Source organism: Suricata suricatta, chromosome 3 (assembly GCF_006229205.1).
Source record: "Suricata suricatta isolate VVHF042 chromosome 3, meerkat_22Aug2017_6uvM2_HiC, whole genome shotgun sequence".
Classification (NCBI taxonomy): domain Eukaryota; kingdom Metazoa; phylum Chordata; class Mammalia; order Carnivora; family Herpestidae; genus Suricata; species Suricata suricatta.
The window spans coordinates 78521442-78546916 of NC_043702.1; the positions used below are offsets into that span (position 1 = coordinate 78521442).

The 25475-nt window shown below is 34.6% G+C and overlaps 1 protein-coding gene across 4 annotated transcripts in view; it reads right to left on the reverse strand.

The window, feature by feature from the left end:
- Positions 1-25475, reverse strand: part of EPC2 (enhancer of polycomb homolog 2) — a 121878-nt gene that overhangs the window by 5027 nt on the left and 91376 nt on the right. For 2 of the 4 annotated variants that reach the window (XM_029934616.1, XM_029934613.1), the window contains 8 exons: positions 25112-25318; positions 21043-21191; positions 20124-20256; positions 17812-18003; positions 12975-13064; positions 11600-11745; positions 11151-11494; positions 1078-1214 (listed from right to left, as the gene is read on the reverse strand). In XM_029934616.1, the coding sequence (XP_029790476.1) occupies positions 1078-1214; positions 11151-11494; positions 11600-11745; positions 12975-13064; positions 17812-18003; positions 20124-20256; positions 21043-21191; positions 25112-25318 (1398 nt within the window). The remainder of the gene's footprint in view (positions 1-1077; positions 1215-11150; positions 11495-11599; positions 11746-12974; positions 13065-17811; positions 18004-20123; positions 20257-21042; positions 21192-25111; positions 25319-25475) is intronic. The other 2 variants (XM_029934614.1, XM_029934615.1) reach the window with 2 other exon arrangements.

The following is a 25475-nucleotide window of genomic DNA, read 5'->3' on the forward strand; positions in this document are numbered from 1 at the left end:
CTTGACAATCTAGATACTAGGGACAAAATGAAATCAAAGGGTCTAACCATCATTTTTCTCACAATGTGAAAACAGGTCTTGCCTAATCTTGCAAGTAGGCTAGTTGCCCGAGAGATTCAGAAAAGCAAACATAGGCAAGTTTAATGGCCATTCCTCTTGATTCTGTATGAAACAGGTGAGCCAAGAGTTCCAGAATGCGGGCCAGTACCAAATCCACCTGGATGCTAGAGGAGTGCTGAGGGCTTCTGTTGCTGGATTCAGGATTTCCAAGGTGAGTGTATTTAATGACCCTCTGAGAATGAACGGACCTACTATCAGCAGGCGCTGGCCTGAGAGCTCACAGAATACAATGAAGATTGAGTTAACCTCAGTTACTACTCCAGAATTACTTTTGGAATTATGAAGTAACAAAACTTAAGACCTAAAATATTAGATTTCTTTCAGATGGCTCAAATTTGAAATATACTTTTCAATTACAGTTTTATTTTTAGTGGCTTAAACAACAGAAATTTATTCTCATACAGTTTTGGACGCCACAAATTAACATTAAGAGTTACAGGGCTCATATCAAGATGTGTGCGAGGTTTCTTTCTTCTGGCAATTACAATTTTATGAGGTATTTTGTTCTTACCCCTAGTGTATTCGTTTAATGGTGCCTATGGAAAACTTCCACCCAGTGGCAATTTTTTTCTTCAGGGAAATGTGATTCACAGAGGCAAGGGGCTATGTTGTTTGAATTTACTACATAATTCAAGAGAATTACTTCTTAGGTCATGGGGCACATCCAAATGGCACTTAAAAACACAGTTTAGGAAGGTGTTAGGAAGTGTTATATTCTTGGGAAAAAAGTTTTGGTGGCAGAGTAGGGGTGGGGATGACAGTTCTAAGAGTATATAATTCCTGCTGCAAATTCTCAATAACCCTTTAAAATGATGTAGTTTCTTTCCTGAGTTACAAATACCATATCTGACTCTAGTACTCTCCTCATTAAATATAAACTAGTTTATCAAGGTTATCTTGTGACTTGACTAAAATTGTACAAAACTGTGTAATTATGGGAAAAAGAGATAGGCTCACCTGTGCTTTTGGGTGCGTCTGTTGTGAGGAATGCTGAGATTGCTGTTTCTGCTGAAGCTGCGCAAGTTGCTGCCTTTGCATTTGAACAAGCTGCTGCTGATGTGTCTGAAACTGCTCTTCTGTGATACCCCCTGTTACTGGCAAAGGACATTCAGTTCAGAGGTATGTTTTAAAGTACTTTGCACAACACAAATAAAATACAATATAAAAATGACTGCACAATTAAGATGAAAAGCAATTGAAAATCCTACATCAGCAAAGAGCTCAATAAAAAGCAAAAGTGGTTTAAGTTAATATCCATGATCTGCTAAAATCACATGCTAAAATAAGTTCCCATGTGCAGTGTTTATACTGTGTAAAATAGTTCTGATATAAGGATTCTACTATTTATTCAGACTTCGTGTCTTTGGGATCATTCTTAGCTCTCTACGTTGTGGTAACTATACAATGAGAAAACTTTGATTTATGAATGCAAATAATAATAATGATGACGACCGAGTGATAGCCTTAATAAGAAAGCAGGTCCATCTACAGGACTCTAAATGATTCTTACTGCTGGTTCTCATCCAGGATGTTCTCTCTAGTTACAAATCAGATTAGAGGACAAAGATGTTCACCTAGCATGATTATTAACTACAGTTGAAGCCAATAGATCTGATGCTAAAAAGTCTTATCTATACAAATATGGGCTAAAAAAGTCAGAGAACTATTCAGAAAATTAATCAGAATGTATCCTCAGATGTGATCAAGGATTGACCAACTGTTAATAGATTTCAAGTAAAAATAAGACATCTAAAACTTTTGTTTACAAGGTTAGCCAAGAAAAAGTTGTAAAAGGAAAAGCATTTTTCTCAAAGAAATGTAAAAAACTTTGACTAATTTTTTAGGAAAATCGCTGATAAAATGATTTAGAGAACATAAAGCTATTTCCATAGAAGTTAGTATATTATCAGAATCAAGAAGTATTAAATCACATCAAAGTTTAGGTACTACTAGAGTAATTTTGTTCTATTTTTCTTCATTGCTTTCTTTCCTTTCTCCTATCTATTTCTTTCAATCAGTAAGTATTTACTATCTATGATGATGCAGAGTGCTACATTAAGAGTTAAGTGAACAGGGCAAAATATAAGGCAAAAAGAAGTTCCTGGCTATAAAGTCCTATAGTACAGTAGGAGAGAAAAGATATATATAAAGAAATACCAACTAATATGAGCCAACCTTTAAATGCAATTGAGCAATCTCATCAACAGGACCTAAAGTCTCATTAACAGGACCTAAAGGAGTTTAGCTAGAAGATGATGCTCTTAATTTAGGTTACTCTTAACTACTCCCCCCAAGTTTTCCATTTACTACAAATACAAATGAGAAATCTTAAAAAAAAATGTCATAGTCAATTAGACATATAACAAGTTATGAATAAATAAGTCTATTTTCTATTAAAAGGGAGTTAGGTCCCAGAGATGGACAAATCACTAAATATGCCTTCATTTCTGTTTCACAATGTTAGCATTAAAATTTGTATTGGACCATGAAGGAAACATAGTTTTAGATAGCAATTTTATTTTTAGAAGACTAAAAGACCTGGGGCTATGATCGTGCTCACTCTAAAATTTTTATATTACCTGTATTTTTGAAGGACACATTAGTTATCTTACTGAATTACCAACAAAACCAAATGTTTTTCTTTGTTTGCACATGTTAAATTCACTGCAAGTGTTCTATTCTTAAATGTAAAAAGTATTTTTAATTCTAAATTTATAATCTTCAAAATCAAATGAAAATGTGAAGTATTCATAAATTTCCAGTTGTCTGAAAACCTTGGGAAAGAGATGAAAAATAGTTTATTAGAAAAAAGGCAGAAAGAAAAACGCTTAAGTTAAACCCAAATAAATTTGTTTAATAAGTCTTATGTGTATAAAGGAGTGTGCCAATCAAGTAAAATGGACTTGGAATCTGGTGTTAGCATGGTCTACTGCCTCAAATCCAGTGTTATGTTTATCTAGAGTTAAGTTTTTTGTTGTGGTGAAAAGGAGGGAATCACCATGATTAACTCTAAATGAGGAATAAACCAAATTAAGTGATATAGTTAAAATGGCTACTTCAAAACTGAGAAAGAAATGAGAATAAAAATCTTTTTAAAAATCTTTTAAAATCAGAAATCATACAATCTCACTAATTCAGAGTAAGTATGTACCTAAATTAGTAGAAAGAACAAACGGCATTTTTTAAATTAAAAAATTGCTTTCAGGGGCCCGTGGGTGGCTTAGTCAGTGTATCTCAAAAATAAACAAACACTAAAAAAACTTTTTTTTTAATTTAAAAGGTTGGTAGTCCATGAGTAACATAAAGTGTTGCCAACTATAGGTAGTTCTTCTTGTCTTTCATGAATGGATGACCATTTATGTATACCTTAAAAAGGAATGCTGATAAAACAGCCTGTTTTTGGTGGGGAAGGGAGCTAACATCTGTCTACTTACTGCCCTGTTTTGTTGAGACCATTATTTTGCTCAGGAACTCCATTCTTCTCCCCATCGGAAACTCATTAAATATTTCCCAACCAATCAAGACTCAATCCAAATTATTCAAATTAATGGTCACAGTTTCCTAACCTTTTTAAACCCTGGCTGATTTTAATAATAAAAGTCACTCCTGATCCCATTACTGGTTGAGAATCACTACTATAAACTCAATTTAACTCTATAATATAGATATGCCTTAAAATATGACATTTATTTTTTTCTCCTCCCTGTAACTTCAAGCTCAGCATGTTCTATACATTCTTGACATCTAGTTTTCTTTAAAGTTCCTCATTCAGAATTTTCTAGAGCATTGTTCGTATCATTTTCAACTCTTTAGACAAAAAAGGGCAATTATTAATTGTGACACAGAATTGAAATACATACAAAACACCCTTTATAACTGACCTCTTCCTTTTGGTGAATGGAAATCAGTAAGATGTATGATATTAACAGCACAGACGCAGTACTGAATTATCATTCTTAGAGCTGACTTAATGGTAGGTGGAGGCAGGTATCTGATGGAAAGTACTTTCTCTACTAATTATTTTTCCTTTCATAAATTACTTAAGTATTTCCACAAGAAATCTATTTCTTATGTTGACATGCAGTCATCAAGAGGCAAAAGTTAAAACATGCCAGGAAAGGTCATAGTTACAGTGTAAAGACGACTGTTAGAGAATAGGGGCCCAGGTTTGAAGGGGGGAGAGGGGTTGTCATGGCAAAAAGGGGAACTGGAAATGTACCAATAAAAGAAGACTTATCTGCTTCTCTTGCTTAGAGCTAAGCCAAGTTCTTTCCACTAGTTGCTCACAGGTTGCCAGTTTAAAAGTGAAATATAAGGGTCATATATCTACCCTCCCCACGCCCTCCAATTCCTACCAGTTTACAAGTAACCACAAATCTAATTGCTTTGTGAAAGTAGCAATATTTCATTAATCCACATAGATGGGAAGTGGTTTTTTTTACCCGAGTAAGAAGTTTTCCAAATCTCTGTAGTTAACACATGTTGATAGGTACACAGATTATAGAATTCTCCTCTTTATATATGCAAATATGTCATTCTATACATTAGTGGTATACTTGCATTTCTAAATATGTTATGTATATAAACAAAAGTATGTTTTTCACTAAAGCTCCTAACCTTCCTGGCTATCTTCTTTGTATCCGGCTTATTACCTGTCTTAGATTTATCAGTTGCTTTATTCACCAGATGAATCTATGTAGTTTTTGTAAGAATACTTGTCACCATTCTTGGAATGTTGATTTTATTTTATTTTTATTTATTAAAAAAAATTTTTTTTTATGTTTTATTTATTTTGGATACAGACAGAGACAGGGCATGAGAGGGAGAGGGGCAGAGAGAGAAGGAGACACAGAACTGGAAGCAGGCTCCAGGCTCTGAGCTGGCTGTCAGCACAGAGCCTGATGCGGGGCTTGAACCCACGAACGTGAGATCTGACCTGAGCCAAAGTCAGAGGCTTAACCGACTGAGCCACCCAGGCGCCCCATGTTGATTTTATTTTAAAAAGTCCTATGCATTTGTCATTTCATCTTTCACCTTTCAAGGATGTGGTTCCTATATGGTGGTCTGCTAAGTTGACTGCTTATCAGATTTCCCTCCCATATTCTGACAGATCCACTAAAAATACACTCAAGGTATCTCCATTAGACTTTCTACTGGTTTAATAATTCTAAAGCCCTAGATCACTGTTTCTTAAACCTGGGCCCACGTATTCTTCAGTATGTGTGAAATCTTTACAAGTATTTGCTAACTTTGTATAGTTTTGTTGATAAACTAAAAAAAAGTCACAGATACACATTCTGGAACTTCTGGATGACCATTTCACAACAGGGTATGAACATATGGTTTTTTTGCTTGTATGTGCCTTTTATTTAAATTATTTGAGAGAGAGTGAGTGAGTGTGTGTGTGAGAGCAAGAAAAAGGCAGAGGGAGTGGGAGAGAAAGAATCCGAAGCAGGATCTGCACAGCCAACTGCAGAGCTCAACCTGGAACTGGATCCCACCAACCATAAGACCACCAGCAGACCCAACATCAAGAGTCAAATGCTTAACCGATTGAGCCACCCAGGTGCCTTTTCAAAATTATCTTTTAATAAGTGGGCTAAGAAAATGTATTCTTGGGAAGCTATGAATTTTTTAAACACTAGCCTAAACCAAGTTTTCATAGTGTAATAAAGAGCATCTAATATGGTAGTAAAGATGATCTAAAAGTCAAAATGAATATATTATCCAGTATTTCTTCATCTACAAGGTAGTTCTTTATTACAAAAGTCTTAATATACATTTTGTTGAAGCAAAGGTGACTATATGCATTTTTTGTTTTTTTTTTAAAGACAGATTTGGGGCTGATGGGGGTGGGGAAGACAGACAACCTATTTTAAACCTTGTATTTCTCAGCAAGGAGTCAGGTGAAAGTTCACATAAACCATCGGAGCTACTCTGAGGATGAATCTTTCAGTCTTAAAAGCTGACATTATGTGTCCAGGACTATATACATCCTGTAATGTAACTGTCACAATTAAAGGCAAAGTAATGAATAAACTGCAAAACTGTGGGAGTAGAAAGGGTGAAGGGGATGAGGAATGAGGAACAAAAGACATGTGAAAATAAAGAAAATAAACACCCACTTAAAGGGTGCCTGGCTGGCTAAGTTGGTAGAATGTGCAACTCCTGGTTGATCCTGGGGTTGTAGGTTTGAGCTCCATGTTGGTGTTGAGATTACTTAAAAAAATAAAATCTTTAAAGACCCATTTAAACTTCTGACACCCAACCTAAATAATTACAACTGAAATTTCAATATTATTTTCTTTAGCAAGCAAACTAAAATCTTTTAATTTCTGTAATCTGAATCTATGTCTCACCTTTGGAAGCAACTCTAACTGAAAAACTAAATCCCTGTGAATACCTTAGCTCACTGTTAAACTGTAGTTTTATCTACTGAAGAACTTTTTATACTTGCAAATATTTTATGGCAGTTTAAGAAAGAATAGGGTAGGTCACCTGGATCGCTCAATCTGTTAAGCATTCAACTCTTCATCTCAGCTCAGGTTGTTATCTCAGGGTTCATGAGTGTGAGCCCTGCTCCACACTGACAGTGCAGAGCCTGCTTGGGATTCTCCATCTCCCTCACTCTCTGCCCTTCCCCCACTTGCTTGCATGAAGTTGCGCTCTCTCTCAAAAAAAAATAAATAAACATTAAAAAAAAGAGAGAGAGGATGGGAAAAGAAACTGAAACATCAGGAATTTCTCTTGGAAAACAGTCCAAATTGTTGATATTCTTAAAAATTGGAAATGTTAAGATATTTGAAGTTGGTCAAAAAGCTGTTCGTATCTATTCAGTACACGAAGACAAATGAGGGAAAAAAAACCTATTATTTTGCAACCATGTATTAATCAAAACCTCAAGACTGAATGTAAACTAATCTATCTCTTCAAATCCAAACAAGCAAAGCTTCATTTATTCATTCATTTTTAAAGTAACTTCTGTGCCCAATGTGAGGCTTGAACTAGGTACCTCGAGATCAAGTCACAGGCTCTACCAACTGAGCCAACCAAGCACCCCAAGCAAAGCTTCTTTTCGATGTGAAATACAATTTCATTTCTGAGATTTCTGAGTTTGGGATTTAAGAACAGTATCTCAAAAGAAGAGCTAAATAATACTGCAGTTTCAAGTGACTGAAAGATAAAAACTTTTATCTATTTATATAAAGAATGTAATACTTGCCATGTGCTGCAAGCTCCTTGAAGGTAGGGTTCTTGTCTTATAAAATCCTGCAACTTTTAACTCTTAACAGAGTGCTTTCCACATAATAATTCTAAATAATTAATCTATGCAATGAATTTTCCTTGGTTATTCACTTGCATGCTTGGCACAATCCATCTTCCCTTTCTCTGTCCTGCTTCTATGCTTTCAAAAGAGTTTTTCAACTAAGAAAACAGATCTTTATTTTACTTAATAGTTAATAAAATATGTGTCTTTGCTTTAAAATGAAGTCTTTAGTTCTAGTTCTTCTAATACCTAGGACATACATTTAATTTAAGTCCTTTAAGTATGATATGAAAAATAACAATTAGATATTCTTATTTAGGACACAGGAATTATGACTTGAAAAAAATTTTTTTAAATGTTTATTTTTGAGAGAGAGAGTGTGTAAGTAAGTGGAGGAGGGGCAGAGAGAGGGGGAGAAAGGATCCAAAGCAGGCTCTGTGCTGATAGCAGAGAGCCAGATGTGGGCTAGGCCTCACAAATCGTGAGATCATGACCTGAGCCACAGTCAGATCTTCCAATGATTGAGCCACCCAGGTACCCCAGGACTTGAAAAATACTAACTGGGTTATTAACAGCATAAAAGTAAGAATATCCTTTGGTACTAGCCCTTAAGTTTTTATTAAGAACTAAGAAACTTGGGATATAAATAAATATTACTGTCCAAAGTATGGGGTTTCTACTTCTTTCTCTCTCTCTTTTTCTTTCTTTCATTCTTTTTTTTGAGAGAGGAAGAGAGAATCTTAAGCAGGCTTCACACCCAGTCCAGAACCCAATGCAAGGCTCAATTTCACAACCGTGAGATCATGACCTGAGCCAAAATCAAGAATGGGACTCTTAACCAACTGAGCCACCCAGGCAGTCCCAGTTTCTATTTCTGAATAATCTGTTTATTTGTTGAGATTTCCCAGATGTGAAACAGAAAATTCAGTACTTCTAATTTGCCAAGCTCAGTGACATACTCTACAAGGTAAAAATATGATGCTGTGTCCGTTTTGTCTCTTAAAGAGACATATGCTCTCATTACAAAGTCCATTATGAATAACAGAAGGCAACAGTATTAATAAAGACATAAAGATTAAATCAAATATATGAGGATCCATTTCTTTTGTCTATGTCCATCAAATATAAAAGTACAACTTTCTAAAACTACTAGATTCGTCTCTTTAGATGAAAGAATTTCTATCAACATTTACTGAATTGTAATGGAATCCACTTAAATTATCTAGCCCGACTGAGAGGACTCCGTAGTGAATAGAACTGGTACAAATGGGTACTTAAAATTGTCAGAGCTTTTCAACCGTTTACAAAAATGCTGTTAAAAAATGTGTTCCATTACAGACTTATATACCTGTGCCTAATATTTTGAAAGAAATTTATTGAAAACAAAATAAAACAAAACCTTGTGGCCTCCATGACTTGAGAGTCACAGCAGAAAAGGAAAATTTCAAACAAAATCCTTTAGTAACACAATTAAATATATATTTGACAAATTCTACTTAAAAACACTGATTCTATATAGCTCAGTTATTGCTTAAGCCTTGAGATTTGTCAAAGAAAGAAGAAAATAGTACTATGTTGAAAATACTAAAAAATGTAAGGCAGGAAAAAGTATACAGACCAAAATGACCATTTTTTTAATGGTAGGGGACAGGCAAAATTTAAAAACCTTACTGTCTATGCTGTTAACATCACATATTTGTCACTTAAATTACTTGAAAAATGCACGCATGCCTAAGATACTTAAAAGTTTATTTTGAGAGAGAGAGAGTGAGAAAGGGAGGGGGAAGCACATGTGAGGAAGGGGCAGAGAGAGAGGTGGAGAGAGTCTCAAGCAGGCTCCCTGCTGTCAGCACAGAGCCTGACTTGGGGCTCAATCCCACAAACCATGAGATCGTGACCTGAGCTGAAATGAAGAGTTGGAGACTTAAATGAATGAGTCACCCAGGAGTTCCATGTCTAAGATACTTTAAATGCTTATTTTATGCTGATGTACGGTAGAGTCACAAAATTCTAGAGCTAGTTATTACGGAATTATTAAAGTTATATTAAGTTGTATTCTGGATCAATACATATAGAGTACTGATGATATAGTAACATACACAACCACACACATTTTCTAGAAAACAGTTAAGTCAAATCCTTCTGGAGTATATTGGGAATGTATAGTAGAAAGCTGCAAGTATCTGGCTATGCTCAAGCTGAGATGAAACATAATCATTATTTTGGTATGGTATACATTGTTAGAGAAGAAACTCAATGTACTGTCAAATCTAATTATAAATGCCTATATTTAAGATGTTTTTATCTTTAAAATGTTTATTTTGAGAGTGAGCGAGTGCATGAGTGGGGGAAGGGCAGAGCAAGAAAAAGAGAATTCCTTGCAGGCTCTGAGCTATCAGCATAGAGCCCAACGCAGGGCTCAATCTCATGAAGCATGAATTCATGACCTGAGCTGAAATCAAGAGTCAGATACTTAAGGGACTGAACCATGCAGGTGCTCCAAGATGTTCTTAAACTCCCCTTCTGGCAAAAATTACTTTAAGTAATTTTTGATATAGGAGTTCTGGTTCAGTTAAATAATTTGAACATGGTTTTGGAGTCGGCAGGAAAAAAATCTGTCCTAATGTTCATGAACTTCCTACTACCTTTAGATTTCTAAGAAGCCTGCCATCACAAATCATATTACGTATTTATTTCAGCTTCAAAAGCTCATTAAACTTCACAAACTCATAAACTTTATAGAGCAGGATGCCATTTTCCTTACCTAAGTTTAAGAGAAAATTAACCAACTAATTTGGAGAAATGACATGTCAACTTCCAATCATTCACACAAATCCAATTTTCCATTATAATCTTTAAACAGATAAATGTCTAGGTCAAGTTTGAAAATAAACAGTCCAATACCTAAAAATGACTAGACACGATTGAGACCAAATTTCAGACACTTAAAATATTTAAAAATCACTTTAAGGAGGCTTAACATAATTTCACATAGTAAAATACACTTAGAAACACATATGTTTTATAAGAAGAAAAGATATCAACAGTGTAAGTCATGTCACATTTAGTTTAGTCTCTGGATACCATGCAGTGTTTGTATGTATCATAGGATATTCTAAATTATATCTACTTGCACATATGATAAAGAGAAGACTATCCACAGATAAAACAAATCAAAATTACATTTTAGATTGTCTAGATAGTATACATTTACAATGTACACATCATAAAAATATTAAATTGAGCACAGTGTTTCTTAAAATGAAAAATGCTTTCTAAACTCAATCAGAGGTTAGCTATCAGACAAAATTACAACTATTCATAGGGAGACTCTTAAAAAATCATTTTTCAGAAAGAAAGCTTTCAATAGTACTCTTGAGGAGCAATGCCTACATTTGAGCAAAGCTAATATACACAAAATGCACACTATGGTTATGAAAACCTGGTGGCAGCTTATAGCCACTTTACCCATGGGGAGTTCCCCATGCGCTTGGCCTCCACAGTCACCATACCAGGCACGCACACTGAAAAGATAAGTCAGAGGTTTTCTAGGTATCATGACATTGGTAAAAATGTGAACCACAGTAACAGGGTATAATTTCTTAGGCTGGAAAAAAAAATGTAATAGGTTAAGATAAAATTCTTTTCCATGATGGGATTATGAAAACAAACCTTCAAAATTTACCAAGCCCTTATTTAGTGGATAATGAAAATTAAGTCGGAAAAGAGCGAAGGGTATATTTTTAACAAAGTGACAGCTTACCTGAAATGCCATTCTTGCTGGTGTTCAATAAAGCTACAGATGCTGCAGAAACTCTTTTATTGTTCACAGTCTGCCCTGATTTTCTTGAGGTACATTCTTCACTATCACTGTCCTGTAAATTTAGTAGCCTTGGCTGGAAACACTGTAGTCGACATGATCTGATATTGCTTAATATTTCAGAAAGGGACAGTCTGTTTTCACAATGTTTACTGGAAGCATTGGTCCGAGTGAAATTAGAAGAAAAGTCTATAGTTTGGGAAGAGCTTGAAAAACCATTCAGCATTTCAGGGTCTATCTGTTTCAGGACTGGGTCATGTTCTGTGGATATTCGGTCCATTATGACCCTGTAAAACAAAACCAAATATTATCTGGAAGAATTTAGTAACATTTTCTCTGTACCTTCCCTTCCACCTTGTAGAACAAATATCAGGCCAAAACAAAGAGTTTACCTTCCACCTCTGCCAATTCGCCTCCTTGCAAATCCTATACATCTTCTTGGGACTGTGAGTGTTGTAAGGCAATGCCTGTATCTCAACTTATCTAAATCTGCCAATTCTGAATTTTCAAAAGAGTGGTTAGCTTGGTCCAAACGAGGCTGCAAAGAAAGAAAAAATTAAAACCCATGGAATAAATCTGAAATGAAAAAAGGTTAAATCATGATAAAAATAAAATTCAGCATTAGCACAACAAATAAATTTAGATATAATACTGTAAAACTGGGTTTTAACCAGATAAAATTTCATAAAACTGAATCAAAAGTTCATGTACCAAAATAACTCAAATTGAATTTAATATTTTAGAGTATAATATATTTTAAAAGAAATAGATCTTTAAAGAATAATATGGCTTTTAACATCTATTAGAAAAGTAGACATAGGAAAGTTAGTTATTTATAAGCTTCCTATTGAGATAAACCAGAAGGAAGGTTTTTTTTGGACCAAAAATTATAGTTCAAGCATGTATGGGTCAGGCTGATACTTCTTACTCTTAAGAATATATGGTCCATTTCTCTGCATTCCTATTTCCTTTATTATTCTATTTTTCTGGGTCTTAACACTTCTCTATCCTTTCATAATAATTTTTTCTTCCTCTCATTAGCATAACTTATAAATAACTTTCTACCTCTTCTACACTACTCTCTCTCTCACACACACACACATCCTAAATAAGCTGGAAGTGTAGATGCCATAATGCAACAAGGCAAATGGTCTCCACAAACCAACCATACATGAAAGGTATCCTCCTTAACTCTGTAGTTATATCTTATCTGAAAACCTGAGCATCTGGGAGTGAGGGTCGCTTCTGATAGAATGCTGTACCAAAATGTAATAGCATGAAGAAATTTCTAAGTGTATTAAAAAGTTATGAATATAATTATTAGATATAATATTGCCATGTAAAGAGTTTAAAGATGATTCTTTTATGTTTGATGCTTACTTGATACGTACACACAGGATGGGCTTGCCTAAAATAAATTTTAATGAATAACAACTAACAAAACTTCAATTAGAGATTCTGGGCTTATCTAACCCTAGCAGTGACCGTAAATTTTCATAACCGCTAAGTTATAGTTAAAGTCCAAAGTAAAACTAAATTATTAGAATTCTAAATTATTAATTTCCAAGTAAAGGATTATGATATTTTTGGATAGCCTCTGAAAGCACTAAGTACTTTTAGCATATTTTACTGGCATGTGTATAGGCAATATTAAATAAAAAATGCTGATGGACTTCCCATTTTTAGATCAAGACTAAGTTACCTTGACAAGAGTTACCTATTAATATCTGGTTCACAAAAACACTACAAAAAAAATAAAATTCTTACAGCATAATACTGGCATCCTGCTCGCCTCCTGAAAGCACAGGGACCATCAGGATCATTTTCTTCTTCAGGTTCTGATACTGGGGATGGTACCTAGAAAGAGGAGGCATGAGACATTCCATTTAGGAGTTAACAAAAGTCAACAGATCAATCTTTGTAATAGTCTAAAATCAGATTCTGATCACAAACAGAAAAAAACTCCTACATTACATATAGTAGGTAGTAAATTCCCCCAAACAGTTAAAAGACTAGCAATGATTTTCTATGGTTAAAAATGACTTTTTGGAATGGATTAGTTCTTGCAGGTATGTTAACATGGTGCTGTGTAATTGCTTCTGAACATGTAGGTACTTAAAAAAGAATTAGTAGTTTTTATAGATTTCACCTATATTTTCTAAACAATGTATATGGCTCTAAATATTTTTATTTTGACAGTTATGATTTACCTATATAGGCAGATATATTTTTATCCAATAACTTTTTCTCTGTAATAAAGCCAAAAACTAGAAAGTAAAGACAGTTTATGAATGTGCCCCCTCCACAGCCAAAAAAGGTCATACATTTTTTTCAAAGTGAGTCCCTTATTTCCCTGCTCACTTTTTTAAAATCACTTTTTTTAGAAAATTTTATTTAAATTCCAGTCAACATACAATGTAATATTTCAGGTGTACAGTTTCGTAAAACCACTTTTTAAATTTGGTAGATCAGAAGCAGAAAAATTAGAAGAGGATAGAAGGTTTGTTAAAGGTAAGCAGACTGGTTGCAGAGAGAAATGATAAGCCCACAACCTGACAGCAAAAGATGGAAAAAAGACTTTCAAAAAGTTGTCACATAATTAAAATTCATTCTGCCTGGAACCATGTGATCTTGGGTGAAATAGCCCTATAAAACTTGAGTGGACCCCTGAGGCAATACGATACATTAGAGCAAACTTTGTATGTTGTCATCAAAAACAGAGTAAATGATATACAAATATGCTCTGATACAGCAGAGAAATAATATGGTTTAGATAAATTTCTACCCATAATGGTTAAAATTTAAAAAAAAGTTTTGGTACTTAAGTTTCAGTAGTCTCGCAATTTCACTTTGGAGAACATCTCTTTTTCTGACAACGCTGGCTCAACCATATTTATTTTGAACCTCACAAATCCCTCTCTTCCTATTTTGAGAGGAAATATGTGTTCTCCACATTATTTCCAAACTGTGGTAATTACCACTGAGCAGGGTCATCCAGGGGAGAAAGGCATTTGTTTGAGGTTCCAATATACCTCCACCAATCCTATGGGGGAGACACAGAAACAGTAAGCTGGGGCTGATTCTTCTTCCTATGGAACCAAGTCCCAAACCTGACATTTAAAAGGAAATCCCCAGTGTGAATTTTATACTTTGGGTTCTTTGCAAATCATCTACCTCTTCAAAAACACACACAGAGAAGTGTCACAAAATCTTAGAAATTCTTTGCATAAAATATACCACCCCTTCCTCCCAACCACCAATCCAGGAGCGGATTCCAGGATTTAGTCACACAGGAAGAGAGAGCTGACATCAGGAGAATCAGAAGCATGATTAATAAAAGAGAGTTTTAATTCTGCTCTGCTGCAAATCAGTTGGAGAAGTTTAGTTAAAATGTTTGTTCTCTTCAGTCTCCATATTCCCTTCTTCCTTGTTTATGGACAAAGAAGCACATCATTATTTTACCGATCTTTTTAGCAACAAAATCCTGATTTTGTGTGAGTTCCATCCTAAATAGCTGCCTCACTGAATGATATCCAACTATACAGGTAAATACTTATTCTTTAGTGACAAGGGGTATCATTATGAAAACTGATGAGACTTATCAAAGACCTAGTAAAAGGACTCAAGAGGAACCTAAAAGTTTCAAAATACAATATGAAATTGTGATGTGGGTTTGAGGGCTGGGGACTATATGAATATATACAAGAATTTAGACAGAAACAAGAGTCCCTTAATGCGTGAGAAATATATGACTAATATGTAAGTGTGCCTTATATCAGGATGATTCCAGCATTAAAGGAAAAGTTTCTATAGGTCATAATATCCACAGTGTCATTCTTGAGGGCTGGGCGTGTACAACAAAACTTTAAAGCCTCTCCTCAGTACCACCAATATAAGGCTATTATTAATATATACAGAAACCATGTTATATTCTTACTTTAAATTCTTAAATAATATTCTAGTTATGTATAATGTAGCTAGAAGCCGTCTGCCACCTGGCTACTACTCCAAGCATCATCCTGTTCAATCTCTCTTCCCCTTTGTATTTTATGCTCGAGCAATGCCAAACTGCAAGCAATGCTCACCTACAGGCTCTAAGCCCTCTCTACACTTTCTCTCTGGAAAACTACTATCTGTTAGGACATTATTTTCCTCATTCCTCTAAAATGGCCACCTAAGTAATATCCCATGGCTCTTGAATGCACTGCGTCTAATTGGATGATCCTTTGACAAAAGTGCTTTCAAGAGTGTATTCTTGAAATTAAATTAAACCTGTATTTGTGCATTTGTTACAATGCATATATGAATCCTAAAGTATCTGGGATAGAAATACTAAATTAGTGATAAAAGAGTAATAAAAAATTACATAATCGAGTCAAAAAGGACACATTTTACGATTTTATGTAAACTCCAGATTTTAAATAGTTACAATCATAAAGTCTTTCATAAAACAGTCTTGCTTCCAAACGTCTGTAATGTTGGTTTAAAAAAATTTTTTCTCTTAAAGGAATGAAAAAAAATGTTAAAAATACAATAAAATGTATTTGTTACAGCATTCTCTTTAGGTTGCCTATACCATATAGAGGGTATGGATAGACCAGGCACTAAATTGTAAACATGTATTTATCTTTTAAAATTCATACTTTAATATATAAAGGTCTCGTTAAAAATTTTTTTTTAATGTTTATTCATTTTTGAGAGAAAGATGCAGTACAAGACGGGAAGGGGCAGAGGGAGAGGGGAACACAGAATCTGAAGCAGGCTCCAGGCTCCGTGCTGTCAGCACATAGCCCAAATTAGGGCTCAAACTCAAGAAACATAAGATCATGACCTGAGCCAAAGTCAGATACTTAACTGCCTGAGCCACACAGGTGCCCCATTTTAAAGGTCTTGTTTTAAAAACACCACTTGAGAAAGTGAAATTAAGCATTCAAAATTGCAGAGGTGCCTGGTTGGGTAAGTTGGTTAAGTATCTGACTCTTGATTTCAGCTCAGGTCATGGTCTTGTGGGTTTGTGAGTTCAAGTCCCATATTAAGCTCTGTGTTGATGGTGCAGAGCCTGCTTAGATTTTCTCTTTGGCCCTCCCGTGCTCTCTCTCAAAATAAACGAATAAACTTAAAAAAAAATTTTTTTTAATTGCAAACATCTTGCTCTAAACTGTTGCAATATAAACCAAAGAATTATCTTCATGATTTACAATTTGCATCAGTTCTTCGGAATCTTTAAAATTAAATGGTTATTGCCAGGGGCACCTGGGTGGCTCAGTCAGTTAGGCTTCCAACTCTTGGTATCAGCTCAGGGATTGATCTTGAGCCCCGCATCTGGCTGATGTGGAGTGTGGAGCTTGCTTCGGACTCTCTTTCTCCTCTCTCTCAAGATAAATAAATAAACATTTTAAAAAATGGTTATTGCCTAAATTAGCAGTTTACATTAAAGATTGTAAAATAAAATGCTGGTGGAATACTGCAAAAAAAGTTATTGTTGGTTATTCTTGGTGAACATTTATAATTATATATTAAATATCTTAAAATATTGATAATCTTTGGTTCAGTAATTTCATTTTTTTTAAGTTTACTTATTTTGTGAGAGAGTGAGGACAGAGAGAGAATCTCAAGGAGGCTCCAGACTGTCAGTGCAGAGCCTGATGCAGGGCTCAAACTCACCAACCATGACATGAGATCATGACCAGAACTGAAACCAAGAGTTGGACACTTAACTGACTGAGCCACCCAGGTGCCCCTCAGTAATCCATTTTTTTAAAGTAATTAATTAATTTTTAAAATGTTTTTAAAAAATTTATTTTAGAGAGAGAGAGACACACAGCATGAGCAGGGGAGGGTCAGAGAGAGAGGGAGACACAGAATCTGAAACAGGCTCCAGGCTCTGAGCTGTCAGCACAGAGCCCGAAGCGGGGCTCGAGCCCACAAACTGTGAGATCATGACCTGAGCCGAAGTCGGACGCTTAACCGACTGAGCCACCCAGGCGCCCCAATCCATTTTTTTTAATGTGTACTTATTTCTGAGAGTAAGAGGAAGGGAGGGAGGGAGAGAGAGGGAGAGAGAGAGAGAGAGAGAGAGAGAGAAGGAGAGGGCGAGAGTGAGAGCAGGCACAAGGTGAATGCTGAGTGGGGGAGGGGCAAAGAGAGAGAGAGACAGACAGACAGAGACAGTGAGAGAGAAACAGAAGTTCCAAAGTGGGCTATGTGCAGACAGCAGGAAGCCTAATGTAGGGCCTCATGAACTGTGAGATCACGACCTGAGCTGAAGTCAGCCACTCAACGAACTGAGCCACCCAGGTATCCCAGTAATTTCATTTCTAATAACCTACATTAAATACTGAGGGAAAGAACAGAAACACTAATTTTTATAAAAGAGAATGCTGAAAACCACCTAAATATTCCAGAGAATAAATTCTATCCAACTGAGAGAACATAATGGAAAATACCATATCAGTGGCTACATAAATAATGTGGAAAATGTGTACGCTATATAACATTAGGTGAAAAAAGTAAGAATCAAAACTAAGAGGTCAATTATGTTTTAAAATATAGCAATATAAAAGACTAGAAGGAAATGTCTTTAAAATAGTTTTAAAACAAGCACCTGTGGAAATTCATCTTCATCTGAGCTGTGAAAGTCATATTGCTTAATGTCACTCTTATTGATCACAGGCAATGTCTCAGGAGTGGGCTGCTGAGATGTTATCAAAGCCTCTGCTTTAGGCTTCTTTGGGTACTTCTTCTTTTGACGAACCACATCAGAAGCCTCTTCTTTCAAAGACAAATGATGAGGGTGCTGTTTACATGACGATTTTTCCCCCAAAAGGAAGAAATGAAAATCATTTTAGAAATCATGAAAAACTATACTGCTCTTTGAAAAACATACATTTTTACCCAGGAGGTGATTTTATTTACTGTTTTTAATATGTAAAAATTATGTGGTCATAAATTTAAAAATATTTTACTTTTTCCAAGTTATGATAAAAAATAATGGTACTTAAGTTTGCTTTCTGTATTATTATTTATACTTAAACTACGATGTTAGTGATTTTTAAAAGTTGCTCTACTATGCAATCCAGCATTTACAAGTACTTAAATTTTAATTTTGTTTAAATCCACTGTATTAATGATGATTAATAAACTTATTTTAAAAATAACTTGGATTATAAATTTGTTAATTTATTTCTACACTTATTTTCAATTTTTAAAAATGTCTATGGCTGGTAATTTTTTCGAGGAAAATAAGTTTATTAACTAGTAAAAACTTTACTTTTTTTTAGAATATAATTGCTGCCTCAACTGAACACTAATCAAACTTCTCCAGTGCCCTAGAGCTCTGTGAGGGCACCTAGGCCATCTGGCAATCAGACTGACAGACGGGGTGGGTTCCCAGCACCCCCTGCTTTCCACCCCTCAACGGAGAAGCTTGGTTACTGTTTTAACACGTGGCATTCCTTTTAATAAACAGTGTTCTACTATTTAAAAAGTTTGGAAATGATTATTCTAATAGAGCACCCAAGTACAAGCAATATCAAGGTGAAAAAAATATTTAAGAGGTTCTACATTTTCCCATGTAGTCCACATTTTTGTTGAAACCACTGCAGGGTCAATAATGGTACATACAATGAAAATGTTGCTTATATGGCAAATTATTTAGTGATATAGCTAGGTTTCATACAGTGGTTATAGCTATGGCATCAAAAAAAAAAACCCCAACCTTTTAGAAACTTCTATATTTTAAGGTGGAATGTATGACAAAGTAAATAAAGCTAACTGTGTGTGTAATGGGTAGAGCAACAATCAATGCAACCATTTCTCTAAAACTAGTAAACATTCTAAGCATTTATTCCTACAGATGATCTAAAATAAAAATCTAAAATATAATAAAGCCTGATTCTGTCAGTAATTCCAGGTTGAGATTTTCATATTCTATGTCTACCAATCGTATACCTGGAAAAAGCACTGGTTTATATTAAATGGATTTTAAAAAAGTAACTTAGAAAATTACATTTATTGCACTGACAACATTTTGGGCTATAGAGGCAAGTATGATTTAAAAAGAATCAAGTAGGTGGGCTAGATGCCTGTGATTAATAAGAAAGAACTTTTCGTGTTTGAATTGATCAGCTGATTAAAGAAGGAGTCTTCCTGCTCCACATTCTTCTTCACCTTTAACAACGAACCCATGAAAAGTAAGAATTGTATACATTTTTAAAAGATGAATTTTCCACAAACACCCTATGCTGCTTTTTAAATCTTGCCACACACATACTAAAGTTCTATTTCCTAAATGCTCAGTCAATACCTATTTCTTATTTAAATCTAAGCTCCTTAAAGGTTTTATTAATGAATACTTTAATTAATGTACCAAGTGAATACTGAATAAATATAATTCCTTTAAGTCTAAGAGACTTAAATAATCACTGAGTCTTTATTACGAGGAAAATAGGACCTGGAAGTTACAGGACTTCTTCAAATTACTCAAAGTAGATAGCATTGATTAATGCTGGTTCTAGAAGTGATAACGAAACTAAGAATAACTTTCAATAGCGTCAATGAAAAAAGCTTTAATCTTAGATTTTGATGCCTGCCATGACAATGCAGGATTTGCTAAGGCTAGTGATAACAACCAAACTTTATTTACCCATTTTCTCTAGAGAAGCAGATAGCATAGTGAAAAGCACATGGTTTTTGGTGTTAGACCTAGAACTAAATCTCAAATCAGCCACTTATTAGCTATAAGGATTAATGAGTTAATATGTATATAAACATTCCTAGCAAAGTGTTTGGCAAATAGTAAAAAGTAACACATGTTAATCACCTTCTTCTTTAACCAAAATATACTATGACAGCTGATGAAACCCCTAATTGTCTGAACAATATTACCATATGTGCTTCTCCCCAGAGGACATTCACCTTAGTTTTACATTCTTGGACTTTGTGATGATTTCCATTATGAAGAGTTGCTGGAGTGGCATATAACTCTTTTTCTGATCTACTGATTTTCACTTCATTAAGGATTTCACCACCATAGTCTCCCAAATGATATCTTGAAAAGGTAACAAAATATAAAAAATGTTTTGTAGTTTAAAAATAAATTAGAAAGAAAAACCAATGATATCCCAATTAACTAGAATAGAACTAATCAAACAGAGCCAACAATTAGTCAGATTATTCTTAAAATAAATAAAAAAGATGATTCTTGAAAGAGAAAATTTACAGGAATAAAGAAGTTCGTATTTGGGATATATTAAGAACAAAAACCAAAAAAACCCTCTAAGGTATACAGAAGACAAATTTCTCATTTATTTAATGTTTTCAAACACTGGGAAATGATGTTAGGAATGCTTACCTCAGGAATCACATAAAATTCTGTCAGGTGTAGTTTAGTTTAATTATGCAGGAAAAGGACTACTGCATTAGAGACACATTTTTAAAATGCGCTGAAACAAAAAATGTTTTCTACCTAGTCAGAAAATAAAATCATTTAAACATTCATTTCCCTCAAATTTTAATAGAAACTTTAACAAAAAGAATGGACAAAATGATCTCTAGATTCCTATCTAAATAAAACTCAAGGATTCTGAAAAAACAATTAAATATATTAGAGGATCTACATATAACACACACAAAAATATACTGCAAATTTGCAATCCAAACTGATAATCTAATTAAAAAATAGTAACACCAGAATTCTTCAAAAAATGTAGCTTTTGTTTAAGAATCAATTTTAAATATCTTTAAAGCATGGCAAAAAGTAAAACAAATCATTTATTTATATTCTGACCATCATTTGGCTAAAGTTACCATTAGTATATAACAGCAGCAAGGTTACCTTTTTTCCACAACTTCTAAGGTTAAGTGCAATAATTCTCGTTTTGTTTTCTCTCTTCTCTTAATCATTTCCAAAATTGTTATGGCTCTACTAAACTCTCGTCTCAATTTCAACATCTTTTCATAAGAGGCTTCATCATTCTTACGATTCTATTGAAAAAAAAATTTTAGAAAAATAATCCACTTACTGACATATTCATTTTCATTCAACAAAATCTTATGAGACCCAAATCAGTTTCGTAAAAGCAAAATGTTAAAAAAACTCTTAAACGTAAAAATGTTAAAAGATTGTTTTAAACAGCAACTACATAGGAGAACGTATCTAACTCTGAAAATGGACGTATAAGCAAATATCTCTCAAATGTTAAAAAAAAAAAAAGCTGCCCATTGTTGAAAAGATGCAATGACAGAAGGGAGAATTCCAATGTAAACACATTTTTCCCACTTCTGTAAACACATTTTTAAAAGTCTGCCTGAAACAAAATCTAGTGTATCGATCAGAAAATGTAGTCCATTCAAATTGACACAAGGCATTTTTCAGGGACAAAATCAAGGTTACCTAAAAAAAATAAAATAGCCAAAATGGGTCTCCGTCCATCCATCCACCTCTGTAACTGCAGGCTGTAGGGTTTAGTCTACCAACAATGTAAACACTCACAATGAAAATGACAAGCAAAACTTCCTGATCAGAAACTCAGATATAAAACTGAAAGTAGGAAAGTATCTCAAGAATGGGACTGTCATATTTCAAAGTAATAATGCCTCACTGCAGGGTAGAAAACAAAGGAAAACTCTAAATTTCAGTGTATTGTTAAAAAGGTCCTACTTTGAAGCCTAAGATTTAATCTTAACAACTCAGAATGAAAGTCCTGCTTAATAACTAAAGAAGGCTCAGTTGTAATTAGCAACTCTTTGACTAAAGTTACTATTAACATAAAATATTTTGTTCAGTCAAATAACCACAGAATATTTATAGGTAGGCATGGAACTATTTGTTTAAAAACAGACCATTACCACCTCTCATTCTATGTATCCAGACAGACTGCACTTAAGCAATTTTCCCATCCTTGGGTTAAAAATACAATATGACATTAGAAAGACCTCAAACCAGGTTTCATACTGGAGGATTATACAGGAGAAAATAAAATTTAAAGATTCAAAGTTTTACTCTTTTTTCTTTTATGCAGTTTCTTGTATTTGAAATGTAATCGTCACCTGTAAAACATAACCTAAGTCTCATTAAGGTACTGCACACCAAGTATCAAAATTTTTTTTTAATTGTTTATTTTTGAGAGACAGAGCAGGAGTGGGGGAGGGGCAGAGAGAGAGGGAAACACAGAATCCAAAGCAGGCTCCAGGCTCTGAGCTGTCAGCAAAAAGCCTAATGCAGGGCTCAAACACACGAGTTGCAAAATCATGATCTGAGCTCAACCAACCGAGCCACCCAGCTGCCCCTACACACCAAGTATTTTAAATGTTATGTTAGTAAGTCATTCTTTTATTTTATCAAAAGAAAATTAATCTTTTTACCCCTCCAGTACTATGTGGCAAAAGGAAAAACCTGAAGCATGGTTTTAAGTGTGTGTGAGGGGGGGTAAGACAAGCAGGAAGCAATACCTCCCAACTGAAAAAAAATTAACATTACCAAGAGCAAATATTAAAGTGTCCCTCTGTGCAGGGTATTGCACATGTCCCCTATCCTCAAAAGGCTTACAGTCTAGTAAGAATGAGACCTACAGATTCGAAAGATGAGTAATAACATAAGGCTACCTGCCAGCTGAACAATATTCAAAAGTGCACCCGAGCCTTTTAAGATTGCCCCCTCTTCACTAAACGTTTCTTGTGGGCTGTATGCTTCTGCCCTGTCTTAACCATTCATTTTCTGCTCTTTTTAGGCCCAAATTAACTACCCTTACTAATTTTGCCTTTCTCTAGTCCTTTCTACTCTTTTGTTTTTTACTTTTTATTTTGAAATAATTTCATATTTACAAAAAGTTAAAAAATAGTATGAAAAATTCTTCTGTATTTTCATCCAGATTGCCCAAATGTTATTATTTTACATTTGCTTTATCTCTATGTACCTATTTAACTTATTTATTTAGTTGAAACTCCAAGGCCCCAATGTGATGGTACTTAGAGGTAGGGCATTTGGGAGGTAATTAGGTCATGAGGGAGGAGTCCTCATAAACGGATTTGTGCTCTTATAAAAGAGACCCCAACGAGCTCTCGTGCCCCTTCCACCATGTGAGATGATGGCTTCTGAATCAGGAAGTAGGTCCTCACCAGACACTGAATCTGCTGGTACCTGTATCTAGGACCTGCAAGCCTCTGGAACTGTGATGCCTAACTGACTGAGGCACCCAGGGTCCCTATTTGAAAAATTTCTTGAGAATAGTTGGGACATGTACTGTCCCTTCATCTCTAAACACTTTAATATGTACTTTCTAGAATCAATGATACTCTCTTATATAACCAGTACCTTTACTGAAATCAGAAATTAACATTGACATTATCCTAGTATCTAACTTAAACACTTTATTCATACTTCACTTATTTGTCCTGTCCTGTCCTCAAATTGAAAACAGAGAGGAATAAAAAGACTACTGGAAAGGAGGAAGAGGAAGGTGAAAGTAAGAGGTAAGAGAAATCAGAGTGTCTGGAAAAAGCAGCACTAGTTATTGCACAATGAAGCACCTATACATAGGAACTCATTACTAGCAATTCTCAATATACACTAGTTAGAAAACAGTGATTTAACCTACTTAAGAATAAAGCTAATTTAAATATTTAGAATGTTGTTTACATGTCAATAAATACTGCTAATTTTAAGTTCTTCACACCCACTCACTAAAAGAAGTCTAATGGTATACTTCTTTCAAAAGACATTGCTAAAAGTCTGTTTTGGAATGTATCTGAATCAATTACATTTCCTTTAAAAAGCCATTAGTAGTTCATATTTTTCAATGATTCAGGTAAACCTCCTCTTCCTCATGTCTAATTGCCTGTTATTTACAAATTTACCTCATTCCAGTCTTTTCTAAGATGTTACATCTTCATAAAATATCTTAGATTTCCTTATCTAAGAACTAAAATGCCAAACTGAAAACTTGGCCTGGTTTAGGGAATGACATCTAAACTTGGGAAATCCAAGACAGACCTACAGAAACTGGTTATTAACCAGTAGGAGAATTTTTTCCAAAATATACTATTCCTGGCAGCTGTTCTGCTTCACAGCTGTTACATTAACAACGGACAAGGACAGCTTTTAATGTTAGGAGCAACAGGAATCCACAGAAAAGGGTTGGCCTCCAATCATACTTTCTCATGGCTTTTACATTTATATGTTCTCATTTTTTGCAACGTTAGAGAAGGTGTTAATGTGTATGGTGTTTACTGCTGATTATGGGAAATGGAAGACAATGACTATCCCCTGTGAAACAACACTTTCTTCTATACTGTGTCATTCCATAGCATGAGACCCTGTTTCTCTTATATAAAATTCCGGCTCACACTGCTTGTGAAAGACAGATGGGGACAACTTCATTAACTAGAAATCTGACACAACTGACAACTCAGAAAAGAAGAAAAAGATTCCACTGTTACTTCTGACTATTGGAAGAACAGGCTTGAAAGGAACCTTTCCTCACTTCCCATGACCCCATAGTAGCTAAAGGGAGTAAAGTTCATTTTTATTTCTAAGAATCAGCATATGGTTTCAAAAGAGCTATAAGCTCTTAAGCTTCCCAAACAAGAGGGTATGTATAGAATGTATAGTTTACTGAAGAACTCAAATTTCTGAGCTACATAAAGATGTGTAATTCCTTTTACTACTTCAACTGCAAGTCTGAAATGGCAAACTCAGGAGACTTATAAAGGGCATCAGAAATTGGATACTGTATCAACAGAAAGTGACCAACAGAAGCCACCGAAGAGCAGGACTGCTAATATTATATTCAACAATGTTATTAGCTCCCCTTTAGGTTCAAGGTATTCAAAATTATTGAAGTCAGCAGAAAAAAACCTAATCTTAAATACTAAGGTATATTAATTAAATCTAATTTGCCCATTACCTTCCGAGTTTGCATTTTCTCTGTTCTCCTCCGAAAGGCAACATAAGGGTCATTGTTGGTGGAGCCATCTCTTTTCTCTTGTTTTATCTGAGGAATGAGGGACGGCCCTCTGCAGTTTTTACGTTTTCTTACCCAGTAGTCATACACAGCTTTAATAAGGTAATCATCTTCGTTTAGCAGCAGTTTTGCTTCCTGAAGTGTTACAAGCTAAATGAAAAACATAAATTGTCATCAACTATAATGTCTGAAAAAGAGAAATCAAAGTTAAACTATATGTATAGTCTAACACTAATGATCAGACATCATGACTGCAGAAAACAATTCATTTCAATCTAACAAAGGATTTATTTATAAGGAGATTTAT